Raw genomic sequence first — 19156 nt, forward strand, 5'->3', positions numbered from 1 at the left:
CCCTCATGACATATCCCCCTAGTCCCCAAACCCTCTCCCTTCCTTACGAACGAAGCTCCTCTCCCCAGCAGCTCATAAGAGCTAGCCAGGACATCCTGTGCTGGGAGGTAGAGTGGTCAGAGTCCAGAGGCACCGAGCCACTCCATCCAGGAATGAAAATATTATCCCAGGAGGTGAAGAACATGGGCCAAGCCAAGTCCCTCTCAGCTGCTTCTCTGGGAGAAGACTGAAAGGGGATAAGTCAACAAACGAACGCCAAACCAACCACAGAGACCATTTCAGAGCAAACAGCTTAGCCACAGCAGATTCAGCTTGCTGAGACTTTGCTCTAAGAGGGAAGAAAGGAAAAGGGCTCACGTGTGTTCCAACCCCCTTTCCCAGGGTCTCCCTAAGCAGAGGCTGAGTGCCTCCTCCATCCAAAGTGCCCCAGGGTTCTTCCGAAATCTCAGAACTCGGGTCACCCAGTGGACAGAGCAGGTGGAAACCCAGGACATCCTGAACATTCTGTGGAGGGATAAGCTCTTCAGTGAGAGTGCTCTCCATTCCCACCCAGTCCTCCAGGACCCAGACTGGCCAATGACCTAGTATCTTTGTGAATCATAGAGACATTTGAATTTTTAGGCATGAACCAACCAACATTCCACCACTGAACCAGTTGCAAAGAATTCACCACTTTCATTCCTCCTCAGAGCTGAGCTTGTGCTAGCAACATCCTTTGTAAATTCTTTGTCCTACTGTCCAGTTTCATGATCCAGGCTTGGACACCCTTGGCTGAGAGCTGCTAAAAGTTTGCTACATAATACTCTGAAAGCCAAATCTGGTGGTCAGATCATTTAGAGAATTCATGCTGCCATACTTCCTGTTCCTGCCCCTGAGAATCCAGAGTACTCAGTAAAGCACCTGAAGAAGAGAGGTCCTGCATAGCTTCTGGAACAGAGGCCAGACTTCTGTACCCTGAGCCCCTTCTATCCAGTCCCCAGACCTCCAAGGACTTCCATCATCTATTTTGTCACCAGCCATTATTTCCCTTGACCTAGAATTCCCCCTGTCCCAAATGCCTAGACTCAAATCTCAAGGCCCTACATAACACAGCCAAGCCAGCCCCACGCACCCATCTGTTTCCTGATACGTCCTTCACTCTGTCCCCATTGCACTCCCTCCTTGTTCATGCCAGCCCCTGGCCTGATTCCTCTCCTATGCTTGCAAGATTGAGCTCAAGTCTCATCTCTTCATAGAAGCCTTTCCCAGACCACTGCAACTTCTTTCTTCCACAAATATCTATTACAATAAAAATTGAGACCACAGAATTCAGCACATAAAGCTCTCAAGCGATTGTAGCTATCTTAAGAGCAAAGGGTAACATTGGCGTGCACCCTGCTCATCCCCCAGGGGCCTCACACCAAGCTAGGCACAGGGCTAGTAAGCACTGAAGGGACACTGGATGACTTTCTCAGCGATGATTCCCTGCTCTTGGCAACTCAGACAGTGTTTTTGTTGGACATCGGGAGCCAGGCAGGAAGCCTGGGGAAAACAGAGGGCCTTTCCAGAAGGGAGAGAGTGTTACCAGTTCCTTGGAGGATTTGCTTACATTGGGAAAAATTAAAATTAAAAAAGAAAAATAATGATAATGCAGCTTAAACAAATATCTAAGGTTAAGACTTTCCCCAAATCTGAAATATGTAGGAGGACAAGGGCTAGAAGTAATACAAGGGCTTACCATCTCCATCGAACATGGGCTGGGTCTCCATCGTGGGTGTTGGCTTAGACCCATCATCTGAATTCAGGGTTAAAAAGAAGTGAAAAGAAACTACCATTATTGAGGTAAATACTATCTACTCTCCAGCACTGTTGAATGGTTGGGGTTTGTACATGGCCCCGCCAAGGCCCAGCGAAGAGACCAAAGAAAAAGAAAAGAAAGAAGAAAAGATGGAGAAAGAAAAGAGAACAGAGAGAGAGAGACACACACACACACATACACACACACAACAGTAAAACCAACCCGGGTGTGTGCTCACCATCCCAGGGGACACACAAATGGACTCATGGCTTAGGAGGATCCTTTCTATCAACCTGAAGATACCCGGATGACATCATCGTTCTTCCCCACTGGAAAGCCCAAATGATGAGAAGGTAGGAAGGATCACTCTTTCCCCTGCATGCTAAATTGAGGAGAATCGGGACTCCCTGGCACATTTTTAGCTCTGAAACAGCATGCGCTGCAATTCCCTGTAGGAGGTAGGGGCAAACAAAATGAGATACAACCTAACCTGTGAAGCTGCAGACATCACCCTGGTCTTGCTTTGAAATTTCTATTATCAAGAATGGGAGCAGGGAGGGAGCTCCCAGTAGCAAAGTCCTAATGCTTATCGTCCCTAGTGTGGGCAGGTCTTTGTGCAGAGCAAGAACTTCTGCAGGTTGGGACTTAGTGCAGACTTTGTTTATTTACCCTCCAGGACTCATCAGGGCCTCAAAACCTTTAGCTGAAAAAAGTGTTGTTTTTCATTATTGCTCATTTCAGGAGCACTTTTAGACCTTTTTTTTTCCCTAATCACCTCCTTGAAATTTTAATAACTCACACTACCTATCTGTTTACATGCTCTGTGTATGTGTATTTGTGCTTTATATGCAAAAAGAATAATTTTTTTCATTCCCTTGATGAAGGATGAGAACAGGTATCTTCACCCATCTTGAGAATACATAGTTTAGAGATTTCTCTGTTTTCTCCCTCAGTGGGAGGAGGAAGGTTGCATACTGTCATCTCTAATGGTTTGATGATTACACCGTTCTTCTCCTCCCAAGACACCCCCAGAGATCTTTTAGAATGGAATGTGATATTCTCTGAACATTAACTATTTATGGAGAATGCAAGTTCTCAGATAGTCTAGGAGACGCCAGTCAGATCATCAATAATAGCAACCCTCCACCATTTGGAGTTCCCAATACCTCTGGCTGACTTCCCTGCATCTTATCAGGGGAGGGAGTAAGAATACAGAGTCCTGATCTCTTTCTTGTGTCAACACCCTCACCCTTGGAATCTTTGAGAGTTATGGAGACCCACACCCTTGCTGAAGGCCAAGCCAACAACTTGACAGTTGTGTGACACCTGACTCCACTATTATTCCCAGGTGCTGACACCAAGACCCAACTCTCCCTAGGCCAAAGATATCTTGAACTGGCAATCAACCCCAGGAATGAGATGCAGCAGGAAGGGAGGAGTCGAGGCACGGCACATTGTATCTCCCTCCAACTGAATTGCAAACAGGCATTTTTGTGATGCCAAACTGTGAGAGCTTGATCTGGAAGTCATTGAGGGAGAATAAACATAGAACAGAGCCACACAATGTCATTTTCTTTAATAGCATCACTTCCCCTGACTCTATTAACACCTCTTGCCATTGAATTCAATGAGCCACTGAAAGGAGCCTTTTTGCAGCTGCAATGCACATTTGGTTGCTTTTGCCGGATGCAGAGTCCACAGTGTAAATAGCTGGGCACAGTATGCTCAGCCCGTCCTCAGAGAGTCGCTTTACTTCAGGAGTCTCACAGGCTATCAAAGGGAAAGTAAGAGATCAAACTTCCCAAAAGGGACTGAGAATCCAAGTGCAGGATGGTTTATGCAATATTTTAATATTTAACGTAGACATTAAAACCATCCCACATTATAAGAATTTTGTCTCTCTGGAGGAAGATAAGTGGAAACATCCTGTCTCTTTCTCTTGCCATCCAGATGAGAGTTGGGGACTGCATTGGGCTCAGACATCAGCAAAGGGGATCTGTACCCAAGGGGAGCAAGGAGGGTTTCCCAAGAGAAACCCTCAGAAACCCACACTCCTGCAGGTAGAGGACTCCCACAGACTGCCCAGACGCAGGCGCAATAACCCACAGAGCGTGAAGCCACATGCAGGGAGTGAATTTCCCTGCAGAATAAGGTCACCGAAGGTGAAGAGATACAGCTGCTCCGCCACAAGGAAGGACCTACATGGAAATCTTTATGAAGTGCGAAAAGACAAGGAGCACGGCTGCCCGGAGCCACCTGTGGGATCCGGCATGCCCCAAAGCCAGGAAGCTAGGCCAAAGCCAACAGGACCCTGCGGCCATCATCTCCGGGCACCTGGGCACCTGGCTTCTGACTAGCAAACAAGCGCACCTCTTCTACCAAGCAGGGGGTTCCAGGCCTGGGTCCAAGGTCCACAGCAGTTCTGTTTCCGGGCAAGCCTTGGAGCAGCACCAGGCCCCACACCAGACCCTGGGGAGAGTATAAGGTTTGTACATCTGCCCCCGGCCTCCTGATCCCAAGCAGAATCAAACTGTAGTCCCCAAGTCACATCCAGTATGTTGGCTAACCTGAGGCCCTTCCTTACTCCCCTGTGCAGCAATATCTCTTCTAAAAATGAAGGACTCCTGATGACCAAGCCTCAGAAAACTCTGCAGGTGGAGAATAAGTTAAAGTCCTACTAAGGGGGTATATAATTCCATGAATGCTGACCACCTTATTTAAAGGCTTACTTTTAAAAAACGGATTTACAAAGTTTACTTTTAAAAAACAGATTTACAAAGTTAAAATCTGATCAAAGTTTTTTTAATTAAATAAACCTTACAACTCAGGTCTTTATTTTTTAAATGAGCAAAGTTGTTTTAATAGACATTTTGCCAGAGACATATAGATGGCTAACAAACACATGAAAAGATGCTCAACATCATTAATTATTAGGAAGGTACAATTAAAACCACAGTGAGATACCACTAAATACCCACTAGATTGGCTAAAATAGAAAAGAAAATACCAAGTCTTGACAAGGAGAAATGGAACCTTTGTTCACGGCTGGTAGGAATGCACAATTGGGCAGCCACTTTGGAAAAGAATTTGGTAGTTTCTTTTAAAAGCTAAACATAAACTTAGCATTCAACCCTCCCAAATTCCTCCTCTAGGAATCTACTGAACAGAAATAAAAAAACAAAATGTCCTCCTGAAGGCATGTACACAAACATCCATAGCAGTATTATTCATAATAGCCTCTAATTTGAAACAACCCGGATTATCTCTCTGTCAACTGGTGAATAAATTGTGGTATATCCATATACTGGAATGTTATTGAGCAGTGAAGAGGAATATACACTAATAACGTGTGAGGGTATAGATGAAAAACATTATAAGAAGCAGATGGAAATACTATATATTATACAATTACATTTATGTGAAATGTCTAATAAAACTTAACCCATAGAGTCAGAAAACAGATCCATGGTGTGTGAGGGATGGGGAATGGAAATGGGGTATAACTGTAAATAAGCTCAAGGTTTCTTTCTGAGGTGATGGAAATGTTTTCTGGTGGTGGTTGCACAACTCTATAAATTTACTAAATTCATTGGACTGTACATTTACAAGGAGTGAATTTGTTGATATATAAATACTTCAATAAAGCTATTAAAACAAAAGGAAGAGAGTAGAAAAGTCATCGCAGATAAATCATCAGGCATCAGCAACTAGATCATTTGAGCAATCCTTAATTAAGAGGGAGGCTCTTCCATATATTTTTAAGGAAAAAAATATCTAATCTCAGTTTACATATATGTCTCTGATGATGTCATGCCTGATGCTTATTCTCAGTGAATCTTTTGGACCTTGAGTAATAGGACTTTCTTTCTCCTTAATACCCTAATATTCTTCCACAACCAAGGTAAGATATAACACTGAAAAAAAAAGTCAATTTGAAGATTATCATTTTGCAGCACCAGCCAAGAAGGAGGAAGTCACCAGGCAGATAAAAAGTGAATTGAGTCTCAAGGCAAGTAAGGGACCTTGAGCAACAGCTTTGGAAACCGCCAGACGCACAGCCACCACAGGCACGGCGTTTGGCCTTCCAAGGTTCCCCAACCCCCAACCATGCCTTGTCCTTGCAGGTGCAGCCCCAGAAAGTCCTGGCCCCTCCATGGGCTCTGGGAGTCTATACAGACAGTGGGTTTGTGTGACAGCACAATTCCTTGCCCTGCAAGAAGGCCTGGCCCACGCACAGACAGCTGGAAGTCACTTCGACCCCCATGACACCGTTCAAAGCCTCCTCTGTTTGGCTTTTTGATTCCTGATTGACATTCGCTGGCGAGGGGAGATAAATGCTGGGCTGAGGACAATGTAGATCCCTCTGACTATTCTCAAGGAAAGACTTTTCAGAATAACAAATAAAACAAAACAAAACCCCAAAACATTGGTGTGCTTAGGGGACTGAATAGAGCCCAAGAGGTCCAGGGAAGCAGGGCTGGCCCTTTCAAGGGGCTGGCAAGTCCATTGAGGAGTTAATTGTTTGGGTGTACAATGAGTTTATTCTGACCACAGACAAAGAGCTTTCTCTTCCAGGTCCTTCAAAAGAAAGTGTGTCAAAGGGGCCAGAGGAGGAATCTGTATTAATGGCATCTCTTGGGGTCTCCGAGACTGAAGAGCTTTGGGGAATGAGGGAAAAAATGAAACTACCACCCCCATCCTGAGATATGGAAGGTCCCTCAATAATCCCAAGTGTCCTTTGGGTCTTGAGCTCTTCCCAAACTATGTCCATCACTGGTGACAACCTCCCTCATATTCTTTTAGGCTGCCACTGTCCATCTTTTAAATAGACATGGAGATAAACTTCAGCCTGGTAGAAGAGCAAGAAGGTTCTTGCTCTGGGGGGAACCACATTAATGCCAGAGCCACCATCCTCCTCGACATGTGACTCAGGGGCCCAGTACTGACTTATTCTGGGCATTGTGCGGAGACAACTAGGTCTGTTGGTAACTCCTGTAAGAACCTAGCCCAAATCATACAAGGAGGAGGAGGAGGAATATTGGACAACCTCAGCATTTCCTGAGATGCACATCTCCCAACAAGGCTCAGAAATGGACTGTGAACTGTCCCTTTTCTGACGCCCCAAAGCAGAATTTCTCAGGGCATTTCCAGGCCTCTCCAAAGTAAGAGGTCCATGCTTTTCCTTTAGCTCACTCACCTGTCTACTCCCTCCCAGGGTGAAAACGAGCTGGCTTTTTGTGACCAGTTCCCTATGTTCTCAAGCCCTCCATTTCCCCAAATAAGAGCAAAATCATGAGGCTAGTGAAGAAGGCGACCAAATAAGGAGGAGGAACAGGAGACACCAACCACACAAGAGTCAGTTGAGGGCTGATTCACATACAAGATTGTGCTAACTTTTTTAACTTGTTATTCTGAGATGATTACAGATTCAAAAGGAAGTTCTAAAAATAATACTAAGAGGTCCCATGTACCCCCTTTCCACCAATAGTAACATCTTTATAGTTAACATCATTTACATAGGTAATCTATACCTATGGCCTTCTGAATTCAAGGGTTGTGCATCCTCAAACCCAACCAATTGCATGTCAAAAATATTCAGAAAAAAATCACAATGAAAAATACAACTTAACACTAAAAAAAAAATCGTACAAATAAAAAAAATACAGTACAACAACTACTTAAGAGCATTTATATTACGTTAGGTATTATAAGTAGTCTAGAGATGATTTAAAGTATTTGGAAATGTGCAAAAATGTATATAAATACTATGCAATTTTATATAAGGGACTTCAATATCTATGGAATTTGGTATCCACTGTATGGGGATGTTCTGGAACCAATCCCCCATGGATATTGGGGGATGACCACAATTATAGAGATAACACAATTGTAACATAAAATCAAAATCAGGAAACAACATAGACCTTATTCAGGTTCCACCAGCTTCATGTACACTCATGTGTGTGTGTGTGTGTGTGTGTGTGTGTACGTGCAATTCTGTCATTTTATTTGGGTGTAGATTTGTGTCACCACTTCCAGAGCCAATACAGAACTATCTCATCACCACAAATATCCTCCACTCGCTACCACGGTAGAGCCACACTTTCCCTCTTCCCCCCACACCTGGCAACTACTCTTCAGTTCTCTACCTCTCTGATCGTGTCATTTCTAGAATGTTGCATGAATGGAATCATGCAGTCTGTGACCTTTTGAAATTGGATTTTTTTCACTCGGTACAATGCCCTTGGGAGTCCTCCAAGTTGAGAGAGATATATGTAGCTTGTGCCTTTTTATTACTGAGTATTTGTCCATAACATGGAAGCATGGATGTAGTAGTTTGTTTCACCTACTGAAATACATTTGGGTTGTTTCTATTTGAACTACCACAGATGAAGCTGCTACTCATTTGTGTACAGTTTTTATTTGTGTGGATGTTAAGTTTTTATATCTCTAAAAAAAAATTGTTCAGGAGGCAATAGCTGGATTATGGTTAAATGTACAATTAGTTTTTTAAAGAAACTTCCAAAGTATTTTCCAGAGTTCCTGTACCATTTACAGTCTTATCAAAAGGTGGGAATAGCTTTACAAGTTTTATATTTAAGTTTGTGATCCATTTTTAATTAATTTTCACATAAGGTGTGAGGTTCAGGTTGAAAGTCTGTTTGCCCTATTGATGCCCAAGTGTTACAGAATCAGTGGTTGGAAAGACCAGCTTTGCTCCACTGAATTCTTTTGCATCTTGGCATAAACCCCTTGGCCGTCCTGGTACGGGTCTGTCTCTGGGTTCTCTGTTCCCCATTGACTTGTGTGTCAGACCCTCCGCTAATACTCACACTGTCTTCATTGCCGCAGCTTTGTAAGTCTTAAAATCAGATACCATTATTTCTTTCATTTGATTTTTCTATTTAAAAAATGATTTTAGTTACTCTAGTTCCATTGCCTTTCCACAGAAATTTGAGAACAAGCAACCCTGAATCTCACATCTTCCTTTCTGTAGACACAGGATTGGTACAACAGGACCTGAAAGTGGCGATTTCTCAACCACCACCACCACAGGAGCTACATGGCCCTCAGAGCTGTGCATACGGGGTCAAAAGTGACTCAAACGCCTGTCTACCCTTGTGCCCACTTCCCTGGCTTCCTCTAGTTGCTGTGCCACAGCTGGAACTGAACTCAGGTAAGGAACAGGAAGCCAACAAGCACAGTCTCGTTGGCCTGACAGGTTTTGAGCCCTTGCACCTGGACTTAGGAGGCCCTATGAAAGCACCAACCAGATTGGCAGCCTGTCACAATCACCCCAGGTGGCCCTCCAAGGGTCTTTCTTTAGAGGTTCTGGCAACATGGACGACCAGCTGGGGCTGTTTGGAGGGGCCACCTGGCTTCCCTTCCCTGAAGAAGTGACAACTTGCGAGCATCCAGAAGACTACTGCTCCTCCCTGAGGAGGCTTCACATCCACCTGAAGAAAACCTCCATAATTAATGGCAAAGTCCCGTCAAGATGTGAATGCCTCGAGGTAAGGCCAGAGCTCTTATCATTTTTACTCATTGCTGGATCCTCAGCGATTACAAGAAGCATGGCACTTAGTAAGTTCTGAATAAATATTTATCGAATAAAAGAACCAAGTATAAAACACCAGTGGTTACTAATACCAACAGGGACTCAAGTCAGTCTCTGAGGAGGAGGCATTTCCACATCTCTAAATCCCATTTCCTCTTCAATCCTTGGAGATGGGGATATGGCAGGGATTCAAACTCTTAGCCTCATACTCTTCACAACATAAACTTTGCTTCGGAGCCCTGGTAAAAGGGCCAAGGTGAGGAGTAGGGACTGGGGAGGGAGCCAAGCTGGAGGAGCAGTTAACCGTGGGAAGAAAGGAGCCGTCACACACGCACACACGCCCCTTTTGACACTGCAATGGCAAAGCTGAAACACAGATATGCCAGGCTCGGTTGAGGTTCGGAGCATGAGAAAGAACCAGCACCATATGCACAGAGAGCCCAAGAGCTGCCGCCTGTGGGCTTGGGGCTGCTTAGGCACAACGTCAGAGCAAATGCTTCTCCCAAGGTAAAGTGAGCAGAGCCCAGAAGATGCCCATCTCCCCTCAAATCCAGCCCAGGCTGGCAGCTCATCAGCTGCTGGTCCAGCCTCCCCCTGTGCTAGGGAAAAAGAGAAAAAGAGATAGCTGGGAAGAGGTTAAGTCACGTGGACAGTGATATTCCCTGTGTGGAACGTGCCTCGACAGCCAGCCTGGCACGGATTAGCCAGGCCTGGGGCACTGAAGTACAACTTCTTCAGGCACGCTAACCCCCCACGAGGGTGAAGAGATGCCTGCCATCCATCACCCCTGCCCTAATGACACCCCTCAGTGCTACCTGATCCATCACTTGAGGGACAAGGTCTCCAAGTTGGCACCAATCTGTAGACCAGACTCTAAAAACAGAGACAGACAGAGACCTTGGGGAAGAAATGTGACTCACTCCTTACTTGAAGCACATACTGTGGAGCAACCGGTGTGTATGCATGTTGGGGGCGGGGGGCGTAAAAAAGTCTCTGCACATTAAAGACTGGTTAGATTTTGGAAGTTCTGCCCTTCTCTGAGACTGTCTTGACAAATACAGAAGCCCATGCACCAAAATCCAAGCAGAGTTTGTTAATGTTTTTATTTTATTTTATTTTTATTTTTCTCTCACTTAAACAACAGACTCCCAGACCTCTTAGAGGAAAATAAACAAATGACAGAAAACGCCGGATGACCCTAAACTTTCACTTGCAATTTATCACAGCGTCAGCCCCAGGCCCTTTGTATTTCTGGGCACTCAGAGGAAACAGCTCCCTGAGAACTGCCAGCAAGCATCTGACAAGTGCATGGCCATGTGGTCCCATCCGTCATTCTTCACCACCCATCAAACCCTCCCTTGGAGGCCGAGGACTTCTCTCCTGGCCCCTCACGAGATGTGAAGACCAGGCCCACGTCCTGGTGTTATCCTGGAAGGTCACCCCCCCGTCGTTGGCATCAAGACCCCAAAAAAAGACACACTTGAGGAAAATCCACAGGCCTTGGCACAGCCAGGTAGAGCCAAGCCGGGCAAGCTGACGACCTCAGAACTGCCTGCTTCCAGCCGCTCTCCTTCAACTACTTCAGTGAAAACCCAAAATCCAGCTTTCTCTCTCTCTCTCTCATCTGTTTTAACAGCAGATTTCCAGAACTAAAGGGGCTGTGTGGGGTCTTCTCCCTCTCTTCAGATACTTCTCTGTCACATCAATGAAACACATGTGCGTGCACGTGTACACCCGCGCCCCCCTTCAAGGGCTAGGACCAGAGAAGAAGGGGAGGGGGCGGCCAGGATGAGACTGCCCCAGATCAATGGATATTTGAAACTCAAACACATGGCCCAGGACCTAGGCTGCACGTGTTAATTACCACACATGTGCCTGTAAAGGAGTCCGTTAAACACAGGGGCCCAAAGAACAGAGCGAGGAAAGGACATTCCAAGGGATTAAGTAAATAGTCTGAAGTTGTGACCCCCCTCCCCTCCTGAAGCACGTGCATCTGGCTGCGGAAGATAACAGGGCCCCCCTTCTTCCCCCACTTCTTCCCTGGGGCCCCACACCTGTGGACCACAGCAACCCAGGCCTCCCAGCCCGAGGCCAAACACCGTGACCTGCTACCGAAGGCTGCCCTCCTCCTTTCCTCCTGCTATCTCTCTGGGCCTCCTCCCCCGGCTCCTTGCCTTTCTCCTCCTCTCCTTCACAGGACTAATTCCTGGCTGGCAACCAGACGCTATGTGGTCACACAATACATCTTTTCATTCCTTCCAGGCAGAGAGAACCGATCCCTCCCAGCCCCTCAGTGGGGCAGCTTCAAAAGGCCAAGAGGGGAGGGAGAGAGAAGCCTGGGTCCCGTCACCCTGTGGCCCCTCACCCCTCACACCTGCAGACCTCGTGCCTCACCTCCTTTCTGACCATATCCCCCCTCCTGCTCAAGGGTCCCCAGGCCAGCATCATTTAAATTGCAGCCTCAGGACCGCAAGCTCCAGCTCTAGGGAGATGCCTCCTTGGGGAAGCCACGTGTGGGCACAAGCTCAGACAAGGGGCCTTTGTGTCTCCCCACCTGCTGCCCTACAGAGCACATTCCATTCTTCAGTGGCCTCTGAAAGAGGAACCTTGGCAGGTCAATACAGGATATTACGAATGCCCTCTCATACCCTGTCCCCATTCAAACTTAGGCTTCCTGGACAGGTGTGGCTTCAGGTGGCCCTTCCTACAGGTGGCCCAAACCTGCTCTTCATAGCACTGCCCATGGAAGACAAAGAAAAGAAGACTTGGTGCCTAATTAGATTCTCCAAATAGATGGAAAGAGAGATCACTGGACAAAAATCAAGTTTCCAGGAGAGAGTGAGCCCTAGCATCTCCTGCCAGGGCCTTGTCCTGACTTTTGCCCTAAGGAAGAAGCCTCTGCAGAACCATCTAGGTGGAAGGACTCCATCCAGGACAGGGGAGCAAAGAGCTGGAAGTCAACAGCACTTGTTCTCTCCAAGAGGAGGCTGCAGATTCTACCCTGTTTCCTCCACCTCCCTGGAGAATCAGGCTCATCTGGCCTCCTTTGGCCCATGCTCACTGTAAATTGCTGTAAATGTGCTCCCCAACCCACCTGCCCTCTTCCAGCTGGCTAAGTGAGGTCCAGGATGACCACGGTTCTGTCTCACTGTTACCCACAGGGCGCAAAGCCACATCAACCTGGAAAGCACTTCTCTGTCTGGTTTAAGAACCAGATGGCCCAGATGACCTTTCCTGGTACTTGGGCTTCATTTCAGCATCACACACTTCACTCACTCCCTTTGGAAGGGAAAATCCAAGAGGTCAGTTTTGCATGGTTACCCATTTCCCCCTACTACTAGGACCCCACGCCCAGAGACACAAGGTGACGTTCCTGAAGATTTCAGTGGCAAAAAGCAAAACAGAAGGCAGCTCCCATTTCCACCCCCTGTAGACACAGGTCATTGATAGCACCAGTGATTTCAGATCTTTGCAGATTTGGAAAAAGAGACTTCCTGCCCTTCTTCCCACCTTCCCTTACCTGGGAGGGAACCACCAGCACTCATGGCTATCTCCCCTTGTCTGAGAAGAACCTGGAAAGACACTTGCTCCCTTCTTTTCACCCACTCACTCATTCCTGCCCAGCAGGAAGAGGAGCAGCGCATCTGGGCCGTGGGTGTACGTTTCCTAGTAGGTCACCATGTTCTACTGGGCCACTGTATTCCACTTTCATGGCTTGGAGCGCCTGTGTTTCGGGCAGCAGGTTCTTTGGACTGTTGTCTCCTGCATTCAGAGTGGGTGCTCTGCCTCTTCTTCCATCCCCAGGGCCATGTGTGTAGGATAAGCCTGTGCACTTCGTGCTGACTCAGCAGTTCCAACACCACAAGGGCTCTCAAGGCCTAGGTGCAGGTGGAAGCCTCGAATTCAGCAGAGATAGGAGCTCTGCAGTACTTATACACGAAACGAAACGGAGATCTGCTTTCCAGGCTGCTACCTGCTCTCTGGGAATGCCATCCTAGAAGCCAGTGGCAATAAAATATAGGCCTCGAACTATCTCCCACTTTGAAAATCATGGCAAACATATACCTAATCCTCATGCAGACTAATCCACTAAACAGCATTCAGACAAATGCCAGCTATCTTACTTCAGGGACCCAAGAAGAAATGAATATGTAGGACCCTTTGTAAAAATTAAAACAAATAACAACAACAAAAACAAAACCAGGAAAAACTGACATTAAAGTCACTAAAATATAAAGCTTTTCCCTGTTTTCCATAGTCTCTCCTCTTGAGGGATCATGGTGACCTCTCATTTGCTGTTTAGTGTTGTTCCAGGTAAACAAAAATTAAAGCCTTAGGCTTGCTGTGGGAGCCACACAGCACAGCCAGTCCCAATGGCACATGCCTGTAATCCAAGTACCTCAGGAGGCTGAGACAGGAGGAGCGCAAGTTCAAAGCCAGCCTCAGGAATTCAGAGAGGCCCTCGGCAACTTACTGAGACCCTATCTCAAAATAAAAAAATAGAAAGATCTGGGGATGTGGCTCAGTGACAAAGCTCCCTGGGTTCAATCCCTGGTACCAAAAAGAAAGCAAAGAAGTCATCGAAGCACACATCACAAAAGCTACATGCTTCAGGGGTGACAACATCTGGCATCAGATACTCATATTACAGGTATCTCCCGGCTCACTGTCCCCTCGGATTCAAGACAGCACTACTCAGAATTTCAGAAAAACAAGTGCACAGGCCACACAACCATGGAGCCAGCCCAGTGTTAATGAAGAGAAGCAGGATGCACTGGAACACAGGGGTAAGGAGAATGGGGTGGGGGTGGGGGTTACTCAAGTGGGTTATTCAAAAGAGAGCTGAGGGCAGACACGAGCACTGTCCACTTTGGTTGAATGCTGGCTACATCGGAGGTTGACCAGCTGAACTCCCAGGGAGCCCAGGAGCTCAGGGCTCACATCCAGATCCCTGCAGCTCTGCATGCTACACTTGCTTGTCCCCCTCAGAAATTCTGGGAGATGAATCACCACCACCACGCGAGCCTTACTTACCACCAGAACGGGGAGGAAACAGAATGAGAATGGAGAAGGCTTTCTGGGGGGCACTTTTAGCTTTCACTCCAGGCTCCTTCTCTCTTGTCTAAGAACTTCTGCTCGGACTGGCTTTAGAAGCAAACATTTAGATAAAGCATCAAACTCCACTCACCTCTCCTTCCCGAGTTACCCTGGCTCAAGGGCTTGTCAGTGACTGAACCTTGGGGGAGAGGAGAAACAAAAACAGCCATTCAGAGTGTGCGGCGGTTAGTTTCTTTCAAAGGGTTGGTAAAGCCTGACATTATGAGCATATGGCCATGTATATACGTATTGTATACACACCGGGGGATATTATATACAAAGTGAGTATGTACATACATGTCGAGCAGGGTTTGTTTAACATCAATGTCACTGATAACCTAGCACTGTTTTGAGACAAACGATAATTTCCAGGTTCCCTGGCAGTGGTCTTGACCAGGTTCTTTAAAAAGTCCACTTGCATATAATTCCCCTGTCGAACATTTCAAAACCTACCCCTCCACATCCACATGTCCCCCACTTCTCACCAGCTCCCTGTTCTGAGCCGCATCCAGTCGGCAGGGCCAACTGAAAAGAAAAACCCCTCTTACTGCAAATGCAATGATTGACATCCCTTGCTGGTTAGGGCAGGAAATCAGCGATTTTCCATCTGCATTAAGTAGAAAATTGTCGGCCCAATTGTACTGAATGGGCCAAAATAGTCTGAGGCATGGAAACAATTTTCTAGACACAGCCTGTTCCTCAGGGTGGGGGTAGCATGTGCGTTTCCCCTGCATATACCGGAGCACCACATGCACCCATCCTCCAGACCTGACCCTGTGGCACCTGCCCTCTCCGTGAAGCCCACCCCCACACAAGCAGGGTATGACCACATATCCACGAGACGACCTCTGCAGAGACCCCACCAACAAAAGGAAAGAGGATCCATATTTTCCTAATTTTTGTCGTATCCCTTCCTTCTCCGTATCCTAGTTTTGTGAGAATTCCATTATATTATCCTCCACGGCTACTTTCTAGTACATTTGTTTGCCTTACATGAAACTCTCCAGGTCATGTGCAAGGAGAGCTAATTCCTGCCCCCCTCCACCCCAGCCCCAATTAAGGTTTCCAGTTTCCATGTAAACCACAAATAAAGTAAACTTCCCTTTTGGCCTGCAAATTTGGGTTTCCTAATATACATTCTTACTGTCCCATCCACTTAACTTTTCTCTTTTATATGGAAGGGCTAGTAGAAAGAAAAAATGAGTAAATTTTGTAAGAAGTTACTAGGACTGGTAGCCTTTGGAATTTCAAATAGGTTTTTAGCAAGTGTTTTATATTTTGTTGACATTTAAAATTTAGAATAAGTGAATAAATAAAAACCCTATATACACAGATATGGGGAAATGGTGAGAGGCCCTTTTGAATGAGAGATCGGCCACACAGGGAATTCAAGGGAGGAGCTCGTGAGTCCTCATCACTAAGAGGAGGCAGAAGGTGTGGGGTTTACATACATCCAGAATCCACAATCCCAATGAATCTGACCCAGTAGCAAAATTTCCCTATGCTTCTAACGTCAAAATAGAAAGGACTTAATTTTTCCTATGGACTAACCCAAGAATTCCCAATCAAGCACCAGTTGCCTAACTTAACTACTCATCAGAACCACCTGAGAAGATTCATAAAAATAAGGACTTCGGGTCTCACTCCAGTCCTATTGGATCAGAATATACAAGAAGCCTTGACATCTGACTTCTTTCTTAATTCCCCAGGCGCTGCTGCTGATCAGTCAGCTTTAAAGGCCACTGTCATGAACGCTTTTCCTTATGGTAGGTTACTTTACTCAAGTGTGGCAAATCTATGGCACAGAGGCCATCACTCTCCTCTCCCACACCTGTGATGGGCATCACTAATTGATCACTACAGCCTTTGATGCTGAACTCATGCGGTCTCAAAATGCATGTTAATAATGCACTGCAAGGACCACTAGCAATCAGTCAGTCAGTACAAAAGGTAAAAGCATATATACCACCTCAGCTGTAAGGGTTTCCACCAATGCTTAGGAAAAAAGCACCAGGAAAAGAAAAAAAAAAACAGAAATCTAAACTCAGAATAAATAAACATATATACCCTGGCCCTCATTATTCAGCTGATTACTGAGGAAACTGTTAGAGGGGGATCTTTCCTGACCTGAAACAGGGCTTGTAGTCACCACCAACCTTTTAACAATCCCCAATGAGATGCAGGAGACCAATCAAGGGGTTTTTTTTTCCAACTCTTTTCATTCTTCCCGCTCCTCCCTACGATACCTGAACATACAGGAGTTTTATTCTGCACAGAAGAGCCACTGATGGGCTTCCCATCCGGGGTGACACACCAACAGTACCCTGTGTAGGTATGGCACTGCACCTGTTCAGAGGAAGGGGAGGGAGGAGAACCTTAAGTCCCAGAATAGAACATCAAGAGGCACCCACCCCTTTCCATGCACTGCCCATCCAGCAGAACAGCTCCTGCCACCTCTCACTCCACATCTGTCTCCAGGGTACATCACGTGTGGGTCACCTAGCCAACAGCATCCATGTACAACCATGGCCATTTATCTGCTTCATTTTTATTGATTCCAAACACTTGACAGCTGGTATCGTTCTGAGATATGTCCACTGTGATTTTCCTGTGTTGGGTCTCACCAATCCCTGTACATTCTTTTCCCAAGCACTCCCATCCAATTATTAAGAATTCTGATCAGTAAACTAATTAGGCAAATATGAGCTGGAATTTCACCATTGTGGATTGACTTGATGCTTATTTAACAAGTAGAGACAAATGGTAAGAGAGAGAGAGAGAGAGAGAGAGAGAGATTTAGTTGTTGATGAACCTTTATTTTATTTATTTATATGCAGTACTGAGGATCAATGCAGGACCTCACATGCTAAGCAAGCACTCTACTACTGAGTCACATCCCCAACCCAAGCTACTTTTCTTGTTCTAGTTTCTCTAAGCATCCATATATGGATCAGCCTGCCTACTATCACGTGGCTCTCCTGAGCCAGGGCACACACGCATCACAGGGTCAAAGCATGAGAAAAGTCCTTTGTGCCTGTAGGTTCTACTTCTAGATGTCCAGATGCACCTCTGGGCGACCTTCCCCAAATCTCCAGGGTTGGGTTCCTTTGTCTGGGATAGAAAATGAAAATGAGCTGTTCACACCCTTTAGGACACCCTTTAGGAAACTCTTCTCCCCCCATGGCTGTCACCTCACCCACCTCCTCCCACTCCACCCCACTGTCCTCTTCCTTTCTGTTTTCTCTGTGAAGTTCCTAAACACATATCAGAGCAGATTCCCTTACTTAAGACTCCTCAGTGAGGACTGGAGGTGTAGTTCAGTGGTAAAGCACTTGCCTAGCACATATGAGGCCCTGGGCTCCACGCCCAGCCCTGCCAAAAACAAAGTAACCCTCAGAAATGATTCAACCCTGAACTCAGGATAGATTAAAGAAATTTGCAGGGCACTCAAGGTCCTCCATATCTGAGCCTATCTACCCCAGCAGGAGCATCCCACACACCCTCCACTCTACCACAATGAAGCCTTTGATGCTCCCAAACACACCCTAGTTTCTCCAGATTCTGAACCTTTGTTTGCTCCAACTGTTCAATTTTGTCTGGGACACCATTCCCCAGCCCAGCCCCAGTCCTCTTCTAATTCTTCCGTGGCCCTCTCCTAATCCCCCTCCATGACACACCTCCACCTCAAAGCAGTCCCTGTCTTCCTGCTTCCCCTCCCTCCCCTCCTTCCTCTGATTCTTCCCCAAATTCAGGGCCCTTATCACAGCGAGCTCTCGCTATTGATTTGACTAGTCTTCTTCCCACTCTAGACCATAACTTTAAGGACTGCAAACTAATTATTTCCCCCTTCCGAGCATCTAGCATAGCACCTGACATTTATTGTAGGTGATTGATGGGCTGAATAAAGGCACAAATTCTCATATTTCCTCAAGTCTTGGTCTCCATCAATTCTAAAAATGCAATATCAATTTAAAGAGCCGCAGCACATTAACTGTAGATCTCAATGACAAGATGTGTGCCAACTGCAAATAGATTAAAGTGTGAAAAAATGTGTCTTTTGGGATCAAGGACATATTGAAATCCCAGCTAGACAGTAATCGCATACAAATTAAGTTGGGCGGCAGAGAAGGAGACAGCGAAAAGAGCAATCTGACAGACTGGGCAAGACCCAGAAGTCATCACTAAGGCAGAAAAGCTGCAGACAGGTTTCTGCTCTCGTGTGGGCACCACACCCTGCAATTTCCTCCAGGACAAGTTGTTTCAGCACAGGCCTACTCACAGAAACCAGGGCAAGACAAAATGGAGGGTCCCTACCAGCATGACAACTGCTGTCAAAATGAGGCACTTGCCTCTACCATCTCTGCAAGGCAGCTACACCCAGTGCCTTGACCCTGGAACCACACGTCCAGCCCCTGCTTGCTTCATGGCATAGTCGTCACCCACAGCCATGGCTGTTCACCAAGATCAGTATCTTGGGATGGTACAGCACGACTTTCTCAGGGGCCTTAAAGGTGGAAAAAAAAGAAATCCATACCAACCAGGGCTTGGATCCCAGTCCAGCCAGTTGGGAACTGGGCATCTTACTTAGCTCTCTGAGCCCTGTCTACACAATGGAGTGACAATGTCCAACCTGGAGGATCAGGGGAGGCAGAGCAGTGCTTGTCATGTGGTAAAGGACAGAGGTGGAGTAGCTATCGCCATAGTTGCTCTTGGTTGTGTCAGAA

General features: G+C 46.4%; 1 protein-coding gene across 7 annotated transcripts in view; it reads right to left on the reverse strand.

Annotated features, from left to right (window-relative positions):
- Window positions 1-19156, reverse strand: part of Smoc1 (SPARC related modular calcium binding 1) — a 155046-nt gene that overhangs the window by 36664 nt on the left and 99226 nt on the right. For 4 of the 7 annotated variants that reach the window (XM_076850302.2, XM_076850300.2, XM_076850299.2 and 1 more), the window contains exons 4-6: window positions 16679-16778; window positions 14524-14571; window positions 1718-1807 (exon numbers count right to left, since the gene is read on the reverse strand). In XM_076850302.2, coding sequence (XP_076706417.1) covers window positions 1718-1807; window positions 14524-14571; window positions 16679-16778 — 238 coding nt within the window. The remainder of the gene's footprint in view (window positions 1-1717; window positions 1808-14523; window positions 14572-16678; window positions 16779-19156) is intronic. The other 3 variants (XM_076850301.2, XM_076850304.2, XM_076850305.2) reach the window with 3 other exon arrangements.

Source organism: Callospermophilus lateralis, chromosome 3, assembly GCF_048772815.1.
Source record: "Callospermophilus lateralis isolate mCalLat2 chromosome 3, mCalLat2.hap1, whole genome shotgun sequence".
NCBI classification, from domain to species: Eukaryota; Metazoa; Chordata; class Mammalia; order Rodentia; family Sciuridae; genus Callospermophilus; species Callospermophilus lateralis.